This window comes from Oratosquilla oratoria, chromosome 37, assembly GCF_046742065.1.
Source record: "Oratosquilla oratoria isolate Oo_2021 chromosome 37, ASM4674206v1, whole genome shotgun sequence".
Classification (NCBI taxonomy): Eukaryota; Metazoa; Arthropoda; class Malacostraca; order Stomatopoda; family Squillidae; genus Oratosquilla; species Oratosquilla oratoria.
The window spans coordinates 30,631,703-30,649,437 of record NC_134813.1 but is presented as its reverse complement, the minus strand read 5'-3'; the positions used below and the strand labels follow the sequence as shown (position 1 = coordinate 30,649,437).

Here is a 17,735-nt window from a genome sequence, read left to right as displayed (position 1 = left end):
TTGTGTGTTTTATTCATGCATATTTTTCATTTGGTTTAATGCACAAGGCAGGAGAACCAATTTTTTAACTTGCCAAAATCCCTTTGCTTTTGTGGTACAGGAAGTTGAAGGGTAGTCCCTCTTAACCACTTCAGTATGAGTTAAATTCTCGCGTGCAGCATTGGCTGACATATGTAAATTGCATCACACCACTTGCATTATAAAATATAAAGTAATTGCTGTATTACTTTGCTCTAAGTAATATTAAACACAGAAAATATGATAAAACCATGTACATACATATACCAAGGCTTTCTTCCCCATACAAGGGAGGTAGCCAACTCATGTACAACTACCAAAATAAATAATCAAGACACCAACACCAGCATGCTTGTGTAGCCACTCACGCCTCACAAATCTACGTAGGTGTCATCGTACTGAAGAGGTGAATGGAAATAAAAAAAAATTGGAATAATGGTTGCATGGAATTATTTCTAGAAGAATAACAATGTTACTGTTGAAACCTTTTTGGAGTAGGAGAGTTGAATTAAAGTTGACAAAATTGAATGTGCTTAAACATGTAGTTAAGCATTTCTAAGAGCATTGGGGACCTTGTAATGATAAAACTGTGCTGCTGAAAGAATAAGTAAAGTTAAAAAGAAAAAAGCTGCCACATAGATGAACTTGCTCACATATCTTGTAATTTGATATGCTGTATCAGTAGACGTTTTGAAGTACATGTGTACATGTCACATGCATATCATTGTTTCATCACCTGTGTTTATGGAGCTTAGAAGAGTAGGTTTGGGGTACATAAGAATGGAGGAGACTGTGAGAGACCATAAGACCTACACTAGGCAGTTCTGTATCCCTAACCACCTTTCATCCCAATCCATAAAGTTATCTAATCTCGTAAAACAAGCAATAGTTCAGCTCTCACTCTCACTAAATCTATTCCATTTGTTAACCAGTTGATAAACCAGTTCCTATTTTCTTCCTAAACCTAATTTTGTCAATTACTATGAGTCCTGCCTTGCTGTCTTACTATGATGACCTTGCCTACATCATCCTTGTTAAAGCCCATGACCCATTTGAATACCTCTATTGGAGTGGGTATGGACCACCAGTGGGGAGTGTATCAAAGCCCATGTCTATGCTTAAACTTGTATTGCATGTGCCTCTGAATCACTAGTATGCTACATTCATGTGATGTCCCTGTTTAAGACAGAATGCATGCTAGCAACTGTGTGATTGACAGTGAAATCAGTTCCTGAAATATTCTTTTCTAGTAGCCATCTGTATAGTTGCTTCATTCTTCCCTTTTACTAAAGCAATAAAAGCCCCATGGCAATGTCACATGATGGTAGGGGTGGAAGGGAACTTCCGGAAGCCTACAAAGTCCTTTGTGACGGGCACCATCCTAGCCTTCCAATAGGGGGAGTTTGTGATGGTAAACCATATCATCATATCTCTAGTTACAATGTACACATGGATGGTGTGGGTTCAGTAGTCGCTCTGTACTGGAATAAGGCTGCAGTGCAGTAGCTTGCTGCATCCGTAGCTGAGCAGTTCTATACAAGATCCACTCTGCTAACCTAACTTGAGGAAGGAGCCAGTATAGGTTTACGACTCTACTTCCACCTACTTCCACCTTTCAATCACACAGTCGCTTGCAGCCAAGATAATTAATAAAAAAAAACGCCATTCGAAGACTTTCTTTAGAGTTATCGGAAAATGTCAGTTACATATGTAATTAATTCGACCAACTCCCTACCCTACCTTTAAAAGATTTGAAAACTGAACAACAACCTCTGTCACCACTGCACTCCAGTCAGTTCTCTTGTGCTTTTGAAAGATGTACCTAGAATGGGCACCTGCATGAAATTGACACCAAAGAGTTTGTCTCCCTGCCACCCATCTTGAGATCCCATCAATTCCCTCACTTCCATCTGGAGGTGCAGCCCTGAGGAGCTTGCACTCAGTCCCCAGAATAGACTCGTTATCACATTTTATGGGATTTCCTTCACCTTTTTGCCAGTGGCGATTCTAGGACTATGAAAGTGGGAGGCCCCCCCCCCCCCTAGAATCGCCACTGTGTGTGACGCCGTGACGCGGTCGGTACCGCATTAGTATTTACCAAGGTATATATGTATGTGTGAGTGTGTGTATAATTTGAAAATAGGATATGCAAAAAAACGGGGGGGGGGGCAACCTGGGGGCCAGCTGAAAAACTGGGGGGCCATGGCCCTCCCATGCCCCCCCTAGAATCGCCATTGCTTTTCGTATAAAGAGAGATGGCATCTGGCAATTGCTTCCTACCTACAACCACTAAGCTGGTGTCATTGAAATTCAATATACCATATATTTCTACCACTTTATAAGGGAGGTAGCCAGCCAAGGCATGCACCCATTCCACTAACATACACACACGACGGTCGAAGTGACAACGAAGTTTTGAACTCCAGGAAGACTTAAAATTTCGTCGATCTCAATGACGAGGGAGTACCTTTTTTGTATTAGTAGAGAAAGGGAAAGCTCGTGGTTTAGTGGGAAGGTGAAGAAAAGGGAGGGATTACTGAGGAAAATTGAAGGAAATGAGGAAGACGAATGGGCTCCCCCGGACGTCAGAAGGAATGTCAACAAAAGGGTTGAAGACGGCGCAGGTGAAGTCGAAAGGCACTGAAATAAGAACAACACAATAGAAAGTGGAGATAATAATTTCCATGGATTTAATGAGGGAAGGGATGCCAACCTCCCCCGATTAGCAAGTCTAGAGGAAAAACTAGAGAAAATGAACGAACACTGGGAGGTTAGGTTCAGCCAACTTACACGGATTATGCAAAGAGTTGATAAATTGAAGAACTAGAGAAGAAACAAAACCTAAATAAAGAAATAGAAGAATTAAAAAGACAGTTAAAAGAAGTAAAAGACGAGGAATTAAAAAATAATAACGAGTCCATAGTAAAAGAGGTACAGGGTAGGAGAAAAGTCCAAGAGACCAACAAAATTAGATTTAGAGATATAGTGACAACAGATGAAAGAAACTAAGGACACAGATATTATAGTAATGAGAGAAGGAAAATATAGTAAGACTTAGCAGACAAAAAGAAATGTATAATTATATTAGGGATGGAAGAGAAGCATAATCCAAATAGGACTACAATAGTAAAAGAAAAGAAAAAAGTAAACAAGATAGAAGTCGTTCAAGAGGATGGACAAGAAATTGAAGAAATATATAGAATAGGGAAATACAATACCAATAAGACCAGACCAATTAAGGTTAAATTCAGGCCACAAACGACAGCAGAGACTAAGCAAAAACAGGGAAACTAGCAAAAAGTGATCAGTATAAACAGGTATGGATAAAAAAGAGGAATGAATAAAGAGGAAAGAGAGGATGAGAAAACAAAAAGACTAGAAGCTAAGAAAAAAAACGAGAAAAGAACAGTCAGACAAAGAGAAATTCTATTGGATAGTGGATATGAAAGTGAGCAAATGGTTCATAGCAGAGAAAAACGGAAGGGAAACAGAAAACACGATGGAAGTAGCAGAAAATTAAAAGTGTCTTACACAAATATAGATGGCTTAATAACAGGCTTGAACGAACTGAATGATTACCTGAAGGAAAAAGAACCGGACATAATGGGAATTGTAGAGACAAAATTGAAAGGTCCACTACCATCCAACAGTGTAGGATATGATGCATATAATTATTGGATTAGAAACAGGTAAAACAAGGGTGTGGAGTTATGTTCCTGACTAAGAAGTATATAAATGTGAGGAATGCCACATATAAGAACATAAGAAATAAAGGAGACTGCAAAAGACCATAAGGCCTACACTGGCAGCTCCGTATCCATCACCACCTGTCATCCCCATCCATAAAGTTGTCTAATCGTTTTTTAAAACAACTGATAGTTTCAGCGCTTACTACATGGTTACTAAGTTTATTCCATTCCATCCTTTTCATATGGAAAGAATAGAGTAGAGATGATTATGATGAAAGTGGAAGACAGGGATGGGAAGAGCAGGAAGATTGTAGTAAATTATGTGCCTCCGAAAACGGCTTCATGAGGAGAGAGAGAACACAAAAATATGTTGGAAGACACAAGGATAAAACTAAGATAATGGAAGATGGAGGAAGAATAGTTATAATGGGTGACTTTAATTGTAAAGAAATCTGCTGGGAAGAGATGACAGTGAAGGGTGGAGACGACCTATGGGAAAATGTACTACTTGATATGATTATAGAACATACAATGACGCAATGGATACAAGAGAATACTAGGTATAGAAATGAAGAAGAACCATCGAGACTGGACCTAATAATCACATCAGAACCCGAAATAGTGGACAAGATTAAATATAAGACACCAATAAGTAAAAGTGACCACATATTGGTTGAACTGGAACTAAATGAGGAAAAATACATGAAAAAAAAACGAACAATATAGAAAGGGAAGATTGATGTATGGAATTTTTTTTTCTTATAAAATAAGATATTTCTTTCAAAAAAGCAGACTGGGAAAGGATACACAAGGAGGAAACAACAGTAGAAGAGGAATGGAATATTTTGACAAAAAATATATAGGAGTGGAAAAGTATGCTCCAAGACAAAAACAAGAAAAAGGATATGTAAAATGTTGGTACAACAAAAGATGTATGGAGTTAAAAGACAAAAGGGATAAAGCTTGGATAAAATGGAAGAACGACAAAAGAGGAGAAAGATGGAAAATATACACTAGTTATAGAAATGAATAGGTACAAGTTCGCAGAGAAGAAAAGAGAAAATACGAAAAGGATGTCATAGAAAAATGTAAAGATCAACCAAAACTATTTTATAGACTTGTAAACAACAAACTGAAAAACAAACAAGAATTAGTGAAACTACAACAAAAAAGAGTTGAATACACAGAGGAAATAGAAATGGCAGCAATTATGAACAAGCATTTTATATCAGTATTTAAGAAGAACATACAACTTAGAGATGTCAAGTGGGAGGAGAAAGTCCTCCCTATGAAAGAGATAGAAGTAACAAGGAATTAAATAATGAATCACTTGAGTAATCTCGATGTTAGAAAATTGCATGGACCAGATGAAATGGCAAACTGGATTTTGAGAGAATGCAGGAACGAACTAACAGACAAAATACATAGTCTAATAAGCAGTTCATTGAAAGAAGGAAAAGTTTCAGAAGATTGGAAAAGGGCAAATATAGTACCAATATATAAAAGGGGAAACAAGGAAGACACTACTAACTACAGACCGGTCTCTCTTACAAGTACGTTAGCTAAAATTTGTGAAAGAATGATCAAAATTAGATGGGTAAGGCATTTGAAAATAAAAGTACTAAATCCAAGACAATTTGGATTTAGACAAGGAAGATCATGTGTCACAAACTTGATGTGTTTCTATTCAAGACTTAATAGATGTAATACAAGAAAGAGATGGATGGGCTGATTGTGCATATCTAGACCTGAAAAAAGCTTTTGATAAGGTGCCACACAAGAAATTGCTTAAGAAATTAGAAACTGCAGGAGGAATACAGGGCAAACTGCTGAAGTGGATGGAAGACTTCTTGCATGAAAAAAAAAAAAAATGAGAGTGGTGATAAGACACAAACATTCTAATTGGGATGAAGTGATTAGTGAAGTTCCACAAGGAACAGTTCTGGCCCCAATAATGTTTGTTATATATATTAATGATATGGATAAAGGAATTGAACGTTATATGAGCTTCTTTACGGACGATGCAAAATTGTTGAAAAAAGTGAACACTGTAGAAGATTATGAGTCGCTGCAGAGTGAGCTCAATAAACTATGGGAATGGAGTAGGAAGTGAGAGATGGAATTCAATATTGAGAAGTGTAGTATAATGGAATTTGGAAGAAGCAAAAAAAAAAAAAAAAAGAATAGTGAGATCATATAAATTGGGAGAGGAAGAAATTAAAAAAGTGGAAAATGAGAAGGACCTGGGAGTCATTATGATGAATAATATGTCCCCTGAGAAACATATAATTTTTTTTTTTGGAGAAACTTATAATTTGATAAGAACAATCAAAGGGGCATTTACATACCTGGACGAAGTAATGGTGAAGAAAATGCTAGTCACTTTGATAAGACCAAGATTGGAGTATGCAGCGATGACGTGGTCACCAAGTACAAAAAATGTATAACAAAACTTGAAAGAACATAAAGAGCAATTACGAAATAATTGAGATACAAGAGGACACGGAAAGAAAATATAAAAAGGCAATTATAGAAGAGGCCTGAAAAAGAACAGTTTTTCCCCCCACAGGATAATAGACGTTTGGAACAGGTTAGATGAAAATGTGGTGTGTGCAAAAACGATACACGAATTTAAAAACAGGTTAGATAAAACGAGATATGAAGACGGGATACACGAGCATAGCTCCCATTCCCGTAAAATACAACTAGGTAAACAAACACACAAACACACACACACACACACACACACACACACACACACACACACACACACACACACACACACACACACACACACACACACACACACACACACACACATACACACACACACACACACATAAAAGTAATTGAAAATCTCGCATCATGACACTTCAGACACCAGTTCGGAGTTTCTTCCCAGAACGAGCACGAAGGCTATTGCCAATTTCTTGGGGGCAACAGGTTTCCAGTCACTGAAATTCATCAAAGGAAAAGTGCATTTCCATACTTCCCCGTTCCTCTGGTCCTCATCACAACCTTTACCAAAATGATTGATCTTCAATTCTTCGAGATTTGTAGTCAGTACTACAATATATGGGATGTGGGGTGAGGTAGTATGTGTGAGAAAAATTTGACGCAGCCCGAAGGGATTTCTCCCCGTCTTCTCCTTTTCTGTATGAGGGGACGGAGAGGGGGGAGGGGTCGTCGATTTAATGAAGCGGCCTTGCTGTGGTTGTGCTGTGTCTTGCGGCACTGCCTCTGACCCAGGGCAGTGGACAAGATGCAGGGATGACCCGTCATCCAGGAGGTGCCAAGATAAGAGGGAGGGTGGAGGGGAGTGGAGTGTATTCGGGATGGAATGGGTGGGAATGGTTATTATGCCTTTTTCTTTTTGGCTACCTCCCTTGTAAGGGGGAAAAAGCCTTTGGTATGTGTATGTATGTACTACAATATATGAGATAATACATAGAAAACACATCTGTAACCTTATCAAAGAAACGCCACCAAAAAAGCCAATAACAAATAACATCTACAAGGGTCAGCTTGGTGAGGTTTGTGATCTTACCACGTGATTCACCATGGTCTTAGATCACGTGTTGGACTCGTGATCGACAGCTATTTCCCTCCCGGAAGAGAGCTCAGAGCTCATATATGACCGATCTATGGGTAATGCTGTGACCTTACACGCACACACATCCCCAACTCCCCGCCCACGAGAGTTGGAGTGACTACTCGCAACGCAGCGGTACTGAAATTATTTCAGCCCTGGGCGGGATTCGAACCCGGACCGCCGTAGTGGCGGCCTCGAACGTTACCACTGAGCCATCGAGTCGTGTAGAAGACTTCGATGCTCACCTCCGTCTTGGTGTCTTCAGACACTAACCTCTATGACTTCGTAAGAATGAAGAAGACTGCAAGAGACTATAGGGCCTACACTAGGTAGTTCTATATTCATTACCACCCATTCATAAAGTTATCTAACCTCTAAAAAACAACCGATAGTTTCAGCTCTCACTACATGGTTACTAAGTTTATTCCATTCGTTAACTACACTCTATTGGTAAACCAGTTCTAGCCTATTTCCTTCTTAAATCTAAATTTGTCCAATTTAAATCCATTACTACGAGTCCTGGCCTGCTGTCTTAATATGATGACCTTATCTGCATCACCCTTGTTAAAGCCCTTGACCCATTTGAATACCTCTATTAGATCACCCCGTATTTTACGTCCTTCCAGATTCCCAGCAGTCTTGCCAACCCAGAGTGACTGTTACGGCCGCAGCTACTTAGCGCCTCCTGGCGTATACTCCTCGCTACCATCTTCATCTTGTAGTATCCTTGTAATCCAACACATGTGCAAAGGTCTGACCTTATCCAGAGGGAAGACATTTTCGTCACCAGAATTGATATTCCTAAAATTCAGACGTGACTCTCCCAGAAGAATTTGAATAGATATATAAATAAATAGATAAATGAATAAAAAGATAAACACACACACGCACGCACACACACACACACACACACACACACACACACACACACACACACACACACACACACACACACACACACACACACACAGATCGGTCATATATGATACCTGAGCTCTCTTCTGGGAGGGAAATGGCTGTCTATCACGAGTCCAACACGTGATCCAAGACAATGGTGAATCACACACACACACACACACACACACACACACACACACACACATACACACACACACACACAGATCGGTTATATATGAGCTCTAAACTCTCTTCCGGGAGGGTAATGGCTGTCGATCACGAGTCCAACACGTGATCCAAGACAATGGTAAATCACACATACACACACACACACACACACACACACACACACACACACACACACACACACACACACACACACACACACACACACACACACACACACAGATATTTATATATTATATATATATGTATATGTATAATATATATATAATATATATATATATATATATATATATATACAGGTATATATAGTGCCGCACATTGTCAAGCACATATTGCAAATCAAATCACCTTTTCCTCAGGCAATCAGGAGACGATGCTGACATTACACATTTTCTTGAATATGTTTATTGTGATTCTGCACCACCTAATTCATATGTAAAAAATATGAGATTACTTCAGAAACGCATATTCGAGTATATAAAAGGAACGTGATGGTTAGTCATGTAGTTTGCTGCTGTCTTCTGACAAACACGAAACTGTTTCTCGTGAACAAAGACAGGTAAGCAAAGACTGGTATATAAACATATATACATATATATATATATATATATATATATATATATATATATATATACGAATAAATACATACAAAACATTAGTGCATACATGTATAGCCTGCATATGCAGAAATACATGCATGCATACATGATATATATATATATATATTGTAACGTAATATTAGATATTACGTCCTATGTGTAATTATGTTATAGAATTGTGTTCCTTTGTATTACATAACTATGTTCATATTTCTTGTCTATGTATTGTAACAATGTTAAGCAGTAACGCCCGTCCACTATATGTAATCTTGTCTACGTGCGGAGAGAGGTGCGCACTCTTGTAGAACAAACAGACAAGCGAAATCCTGAATAGTTCGGAGCGCTCAGATTTGACAGTTACTAAATAAATAGATTGTTCAAGCGAGTCGAAGGTCCTAAAACTACCCATGTTGACGTGTTAACTTACCCTCCTCCCCCCCCTTTCACTCACCCGCACCCTTAACCGGAAGTATCCGGCTTCCGGTCCAATGGTATATAAGCGGTGGAACTCGCTGACTCCTTGTCATTTCCCACATATTGATCTCTTGATAACAACTAGAAGGTTTAGATTCATGAGACGATTGGTGTGAAGTGATCACCCTTTTTGCCTACATTACGTGTCTGATATACATTGCATTACTTTACTTATATTTGTACTTATTACTTATTCTGATGCATGTTCCTGATCTCTTTGTACTTAGATAGTACCATATTGTATACTTATCTTGTTTCTTATTTGAACGATAATTTCCATATTCTCATAATCGTGTAACGGTCCCATTGACCCTACTGCCCATTCTCTTTTGTGTTGATTGCCTGTAAATATTTTCCATTAATAATTTCGTTTACTAGTTTTACCGCTAGTTTAATATTCCTTTCCTGGAATCTTCTTTGTTACCTTTACTTCTAGTCTTACGAATTATCTAGGCACCTGACCAGATAGTTCAGTCCTACAGTGGCTTCTAGAAGTGCGCTGGTTCTTAAGCACTTAGACGTTATACGTAACGTCTCTTCAAATACCAGCAGCCCGTAACAAAGTGGCGACCCTTGCCAAGGATATTGGATCAGGTATTTAACACATTCTTATAGAGATGGATGATATAGTTCAAGAATTCGTTCAAAATCCCAAGGTAAGTTTCTTAAAGAAACAAACTAAAGACACTTTGATAGAAATAGGCAAGCACTTTGGAGTAGACATTGATACAAGTTTACGAAAGAAAAAAATACTTCAGGAACTTGTTGAAAATCTGATCGAAGATGAGATATTATCTCCAGAAGAGATTACAGCTATACAAATTCCTTCAAATAGGTTAGAAATGGAGGCACGACTAACCGAACTTAAGATTAAGGAGATTGAATTAAAGGTCAGGAGAGTAGATTTTGAGGAGGAAGCTAAATTGAAACAAATGCAAATTGAGGCAGAATTTAAAGCTAAAGAGGAGGAAACTAAACTGAAACAAATGCAAATTGAGGCAGAATTTAAAGCTAGAGAAGACGAAACTAAAGTCAAATTGGCAGAGTTAGAATTAAAGAAGGCAGAAGTAGAAGCTAGGATTGTTGATAGACAACCCGTAGTTCAGGAAGGTCGTATAGATATTTCCAAGTATGTAAAACTTTTACCCATATTTTCAGGAGAGCCAGAAATTTTCTTTCTTCAGTGGGAAAAATTGGCGCAACAATTACAAATCCCTAAAGAAAATTGGCCATTAATCATTCAAACACAATTTAAGGGTAAGGCTCAGCAAATTTATACTTCTCTTTCAGAAGCAGAAAGCGAGTATGATAATATGAAAGCTTGTATTTTAAAAGCTTATGAACTAATACCAGAGGCCTATAGACAGAAATTCCGTAATTATAGGAAGACACCTCAGTTAACATACGTAGAATATGCGGCTCAACAAGAGAGGTTATTCAATAGGTGGTGTTTGGCTAGTGAAACGGACACCTTAGATAGGACTTAAACAGTTGATTTTATTGGAGGCAGTTTAAGAATACCTTAGAGACAGATCTTAGGATTTTTTATAGATGATCATGTTCCCGAAACTTTAACTAAAGCTGCTGTATTGGCTGATGAGTTCACACTAAATCATAAACCTAAGTCAAGACAAATGGAATCCCAAAAGTCGGTCATATATTCCAGATTCAACAAAATACTCTGATCCTTGGTCCCAAAGAAACGCTTTGAAAATCAGTCTAGCCCATCACATTTCAGTTTACAGGTCTGATTTCAATCAATATCCTCCCAAACCAACCTGGCAAAGTATGGAAAGGTTTAAGACTAATCCCCCTGTAACTTGTTCATATTGTAAACAGGTTGGCCATCACATTTCTAATTGCAGAAAGAGACTGACACCCTCATTCTCCAATAAGACACCAACTCTTGTAAGTAATATAAAATCAGATGATTCAAAATCCTCTATTCAGGATAAACTACCAAAGAAGCCGGTATTGTCAAGTAATGTAGAACCCCCCTCATCAAATCATGATCCTTGTTTCAAACCATTTGTATCTTCAGGAACTATATCGCCATAGTAGTAGTTCAACAACACTATCCTATGCCCCTACTCCGAGACTCAGGAGCAAAGCAAAGTCTGATTTTAAATTCTGTCTTGCAGAATCTGGGTGAGTCATATACAGGTTATGATATATTGATAGAAGGAGTTGGAGGAATTGTAAAATGTCCATTACATAATGTTTTCTTGCGGTCTGATTTAACAACCGGAATGGTTAAAGTAGCAGTAGTAGACTCTCTTCCCATAGTAGGAATATCCTTATTGTTGGCCAATGACATCGCTGGAAGCAAAGTCATTTCTCCCTTAATAACAAATAACCCTAAGACCTCAGTAGAACCTTCAGATAACTTACAGTTCCCCGCTTGTGCTGTAACCAGATCTCAGTACAAGAAATCTGAAGAGGAGACCTATAATTTAGAATCCCTATTCTCCCAAACTGACCCATCTTCTTCTTCACCAGTTTCTCTATCTAGAGCAGAATTAATCAAAGAACAGAAGTCAGATCATTCTCTTAAAAATTTGTACGAGATTGTTTCATCTCCAGAAGTTGAAAATATGTCACGAGGTTTCTATATAGAAAACGGAGTCCTAATGCAAAAATGGAGAGCATCCACCGCAACCGCTGACCAGCCATGGCAAGTAAGGAATCAAATAGTCCTCCCTCTTGGTTTCAGGAATAATGTTCTAAGATTGGCTCATGATACTCCCTTAGCAGGTCACTTAGGGGTAAGAAAGACCTTGTTCAACATAACCCAACATTTCCATTGGCCCACGGTTGTCAAAGATGTTGCCCAATATTGTAAAACATGTCATACATGTCAACTTGTAGGTAAGCCCAACCAGAAAAATTGTAGAAGCTCCACTCCATCCCATTCCTGTAATGGAAGAGCCATTTAAAAAAGTTCTTATTGACTGTGTAGGACCTTTACCTCCTTCAAGTAAAGGAAATCAGTACTTTCTCACAATCAATGTGTATGAGCACTCGTTTTCCAGAAGCAATTCCTTTGAAAAATATTAAAGCTCAAAACATAATCAGAGAAATGTTGAAATATTTCACTATGGTAGGATTTCCTAAGAACATCAAAGTGATCAAGGAAGTAATTTTCTTTCCAACAAGTTTAGAGAAACTCTTGTAACACTAGGTATAAATCATGTAACTTCCTCCGCCTATCATCCTCAATCACAAGGTGCTCTAGAGCGCTTTCACCAAACGCTCAAGACAATGTTAAGAATCTTCTGTGCTGAGAACACTCGAAATTGGGAAGACGGACTCCCCTTTTTGTTGTTCGCCACCCGAACAACAATTCAAGAAAGCCTTGGATTCAGCCCGTCCAGAATTAGTCTTCGGTCATGAAGTCCGTGGCCCCCTAAAGATACTTCATGAACAATGGATGAAAGAAGAACCACCAGTTCCTTCTTTGAAATACGTGTCCCCAGGTCACCGAGAAGTTGTTAGAAGCTTGGAAGTTGGCAAGAGAGAACTTGACGAATGCTCAACGAGTAATGAAAGGTCGGTATGATAAAAATTCTAAACTAGAACTTTCTCTCCAGGAGATCAAGTGTTACTTTATCTTCCCATACCAGGAGATCCATTGCAGGCTAAATACAAAGGACCCTATGAAGTCTTGTCCAGAGCCAGTGATCTCAACTACATAATCAAAAACTCCAGACAGAAGAAAGAGTTCCCGTCTCTGTCACATAAATACCTTAAAACCTTATCATTCCCGAGATCCAATTTCAGCTTGCAGCTCTACCACAATAGAATCGAAGAGCCTCCTGATAACCTGCCTAATTCCTCCTGAGATTCCCTTGGAAAACTCTCAGATACTACAAAATCTTCAGATAAAAGTAGGACACTTATCTGAGAAACAAGATGTAGCAGAACCCATTGACTGACCTGTTGAGAAAAGACCACGACTTCGTGTGGACGCCTACCTTGAGAACGGCCTTCAAAAACCTGAAGTCCCCTTCTCACTAACGCACCAGTTCTAAGGGCACCCGATTTCCAACGACCCTTTCTTTCTGCAAAGTCGACGCCAGCGACACCGGTATCGGTGCCGCCCTCTTGCAAGAACACAATGAAGTTCTTCCACGCTATCGCCTACTACAGCAAGAAGCTGTCCCCTGCGCAGAAGAACTACTCAACAATTGAGAAGGAGACGCTCGCTTTGGTCCAGGCCCTTATCCACTTCGAAGTCTACCTGGGTTCCTCAACTACCATTCAAGTATATTCGGATCACAACCCCTTGAAGTTCCTACAGACTATGAAAAACAAGAATCCGAGACTTACACGTTGGAGTTTATTTCTCCAACCCTTTAATCTAACTATTCATCATATAAAAGGCGTCTTTAATGTTTTAGCCGACGTCCTTTCTAGAACATAGCTTTTCAACAGAAAGTGAAAAGCTTTCCCAAACGGTGGAGGTGTAACGTAATATTAGATATTACGTCATATGTGTAATTATGTTATAGAATTGTGTTCCTTTGTATTACATAACTATGTTCATATTTCTTGTCTATGTATGTATTGTAACAATGTTAAGCAGTAACGCCCGTCCACTATATGTAATCTTGTCTACGTGCGGAGAGAGGTGCGCACTCTTGTAGAACAAACAGACAAGCGAAATCCTGAATAGTTCGGAGCGCTCAGATTTGACAGTTACTAAATAAATAGATTGTTCAAGCGAGTCGAAGGTCCTAAAACTACCCATGTTGACGTGTTAACTTACGCTCCTCCCCCCCCTTTAACTCTCCGCACCCTTAAACCGAACTATCCGGCTTCCCGTCCAATGGTATATAAGCGGTGGAACTCGCTGACCTCCTTGTCATTTCCCACATATTGATCTCTTGATAACAACTAGAAGGTTTAGATTCATGAGGACGATTGGTGTGAAGTGATCACCCTTTTTGCCTACATTACGTGTCTGATATACATTGCATTACTTTACTTATATTTGTACTTATTACTTATTCTGATGCATGTTCCTGATCTCTTTGTACTTAGATAGTACCATATTGTATACTTATCTTGTTTCTTATTTGAACGATAATTTCCATATTCTCATAATCATGTAACGGTCCCATTGACCCTACTGCCCATTCTCTTTTGTGTTGATTGCCTGTAAATATTTTCCATTAATAATTTCGTTTTTACTAGTTTTATCGCTAGTTTAATATTCCTTTCCTGGAATCTTCTTTGTTACCTTTACTTCTAGTCTTACGAATTATCTAGGCCCTGACCAGATAGTTCAGTCCTACAGTGGCTTCTAGAAGTGCGCTGGTTCTTAAGCACTTAGACGTTATACGTAACGTCTCTTCAAATACCAGCAGCCCGTAACAATATATATATATATATATATATATATATATATACCAAAAACTTTCCCCCTTTACAAAGGAGGTAGCCATACACACACACACACACACACACACACACGCACACATATACATATATATATATATATATATATATATATCAGTATATATATATGTATATATATAATATATATATATATATCTTTTTTCAACCACATTAACTTATTACTTTTCAATCCATGTCATCACGAACCAGACTGACAATGCGCTCGTCGGAGACATATACGGAAACTGATAGGAAGTGAAGCCAAGGGCTCGAACCTAAGCTCAGTCATATCAAAGTGATAGTGACTTACCACTGCGCCATCAAAAGAGATATAAGTTGAGTACAATTTCTTATATTTGTGGAATTAAAAGTAAAAAGTTAATGTGGTTGAAAAAGATTAAGATCTGCACTGGGGACCATTCTGTGTGTGTGAATATATATATAGATATATATATATATATATATATATATATATATATTTATATATATATATATACATATATATATATATACACCCATATATATATTTTTCTTTTTCAATCCACAGGTAGACCGAGGAAGATCGGCGACTCTGATGGAGTGGTCCCGGGCTGGCGAGAGGCGATGCCTCACAGTGGCAATAGAAGAGGTTCCTAAGTAGCTCCAGTTTACCTAATCATTTATTCATTCCTTCACTTATTTACTTATCTTCTTGAGATTGGGTGACTTTGGTGTTGATTTTGTGACGAAGAGAGACAGTTGCGATGTTATTTGTTCTCGTTTGGTGCTTGGATGGAACCATGTTATTCTTTTTGCGTCGTGAGTGTAAGATTGTGGGTGGATGGAGTGAAGGAGGAGGCTGATCTGTGGAAGGCATAGCTGGGCGCGTTACTAAATGCGTTCCTCTGTGCGTTCCGCTTTAGTTTGTCCGCGGTTAGCGCTCCCAAACTAATGAAAACAATTATAGGTGCCGGTATAGTAAGTGGCCTACCTTTTGGATGTGGCCCACAAATTTTTTCTTTGGTATAGTAGGTATGTGGCCAAACGGACTTTGATTTCGGTATGAACCTCCTGTCGCTTAAGCTTTAATAATCTAGGCCAAACTAAAGCGGAACGCACCGAGGAACGCACCTAGGAACGCGCCCAGCTCGCGTAAGGTGAACTATTGATAATTGGAGTGGGGACTTTGGGGAGGAGTTTGTTGATTGTTTGGTGGAGTGAGGTCAGGCACAGTGGTCGTAGCAACGCTTGATGGGGATGTACGGGTGGGAGTGATGGAGGAGGGTGGGAGGGATGGGGTGGGATGGGAGTGCCGAATTGGAGGGCTTGCAAAAACAGATGATACCCGAGTGGACAATTTATATATATATTTACATTTCATGTGCTGCTTCTTCACCGCTTTCTTTTTCGCCTATTATCATTATTATATTATCATTAATTATTATTGTTATTATTATTACTATTATTATTGATATTATTACTATTATTATTATTATTATTATTATTATTATTATTATTATTATTATTATCAATATTATTATTATTATCACTATTATTACTATTACTATTATTATTATTATTATTATCAATATTATTATTATTATCACTATTATTACTATTACTATTATCATTATTATTATTATCATTATTATCATTATTATTATTATTAATTATTATTATTATAATTATTATTATTATTATTATTATTGCAATTTATCATTACTATTATTAATTATTATTATTATTATTATTATTATTATTATTATCATTAAAATTATTATCATTATTACTATTATTATTGTTGTCTTTCTCCGCCCAGTTTCCTCCTATGGTGATGTATCGAGGTGACAAGTGGCATGGCATCATGACCTATTTCTTCGAAATGTTCCTGCAACGCTTCAAGTACTGGTGAGCAAAGAACACCCTCATGGCCCGATGACATAAAGTCCTTAATACACAAGATTTGAGCTACGCTCGTGAGGTTCCGTTTATGTCCCTCTATCGGTCAAACTCGTCTTTCAATTTGTTTCACGCTGTTTGACTGGACTATTTCTTCTCTGTTGAACATAAAGAATGAAAGCGAAATTTAGAGTAAGAGACATTTTGAATGTAATTGACAGTTGGCGACTATTCTGTTTAAACTTTTTCACTATCATTCACCCCTTCGAATTTATGTATTTATCCATTTACCCCTTAAATTTCATACAAAAAATAAATGAATAAATAAATTAATAAAACAAACAAACAATAAAATAAAAAATAATAAAATAAAATAAATAAGTAAAAATAATAAATATATAAAATAAAATAAATCATAGCCATCTAAAAGAAAAAAATAAGGAAAAATATTCAGGTTCTACACAAAAATAGCACTCTTTCATACACACACAATTTACAAAATTATATTTAATTGAATTATCATTCAACTATCAGGTGCATAAATTATTTACCCCTCGTCATGTCATCTTTTACCTCCAAGGAGAAAATCTAGCCCTGATTGAGAATCATTGTTCTAAAGCAATGTATCGGGGTGGCTAATGAGTGCGCAAATAAAGACGTATAGTTTATATTTGGATACACACACAAAATGACACAAACACAAAATGCGTGCAACTGCTTACAAGGCTGCTTAGATACTAACGCCACGCTCTCCAATTCGCGCCAAAACAAAGGCGCGCATCGCATCTGCGATATACAACACAACCAACTCTTATAATATAAATACATAATAACATAATATAAATAATACAATAAATAACGAAACAACAAAATACAATTCTACACCACACCAACACATCACATATGAGAACGGAGCCGAACGACATGTCGCTTGTAACAGATTTATCAATTACATGATAAAGTACTTGATAATTTGCATCAAAAGAAACGTCGTACTAATGT

The 17,735-nt window shown here is 37.8% G+C and overlaps 1 protein-coding gene across 1 annotated transcript in view; it reads left to right on the top strand.

Moving 5' to 3' along the window:
- The first annotated feature begins 15,407 nt into the window (after positions 1 to 15,407).
- The window catches only part of LOC143019415 (glutamate receptor ionotropic, kainate glr-3-like), a 6,919-nt gene continuing 4,591 nt past the window's right edge, over positions 15,408 to 17,735 (top strand). Inside the window, exons 1-2 of the mRNA XM_076175052.1 lie at positions 15,408 to 15,483; positions 16,654 to 16,742. Of these exons, the coding sequence (XP_076031167.1) occupies positions 15,430 to 15,483; positions 16,654 to 16,742 (143 nt within the window). The 5' untranslated portion in view covers positions 15,408 to 15,429. The remainder of the gene's footprint in view (positions 15,484 to 16,653; positions 16,743 to 17,735) is intronic.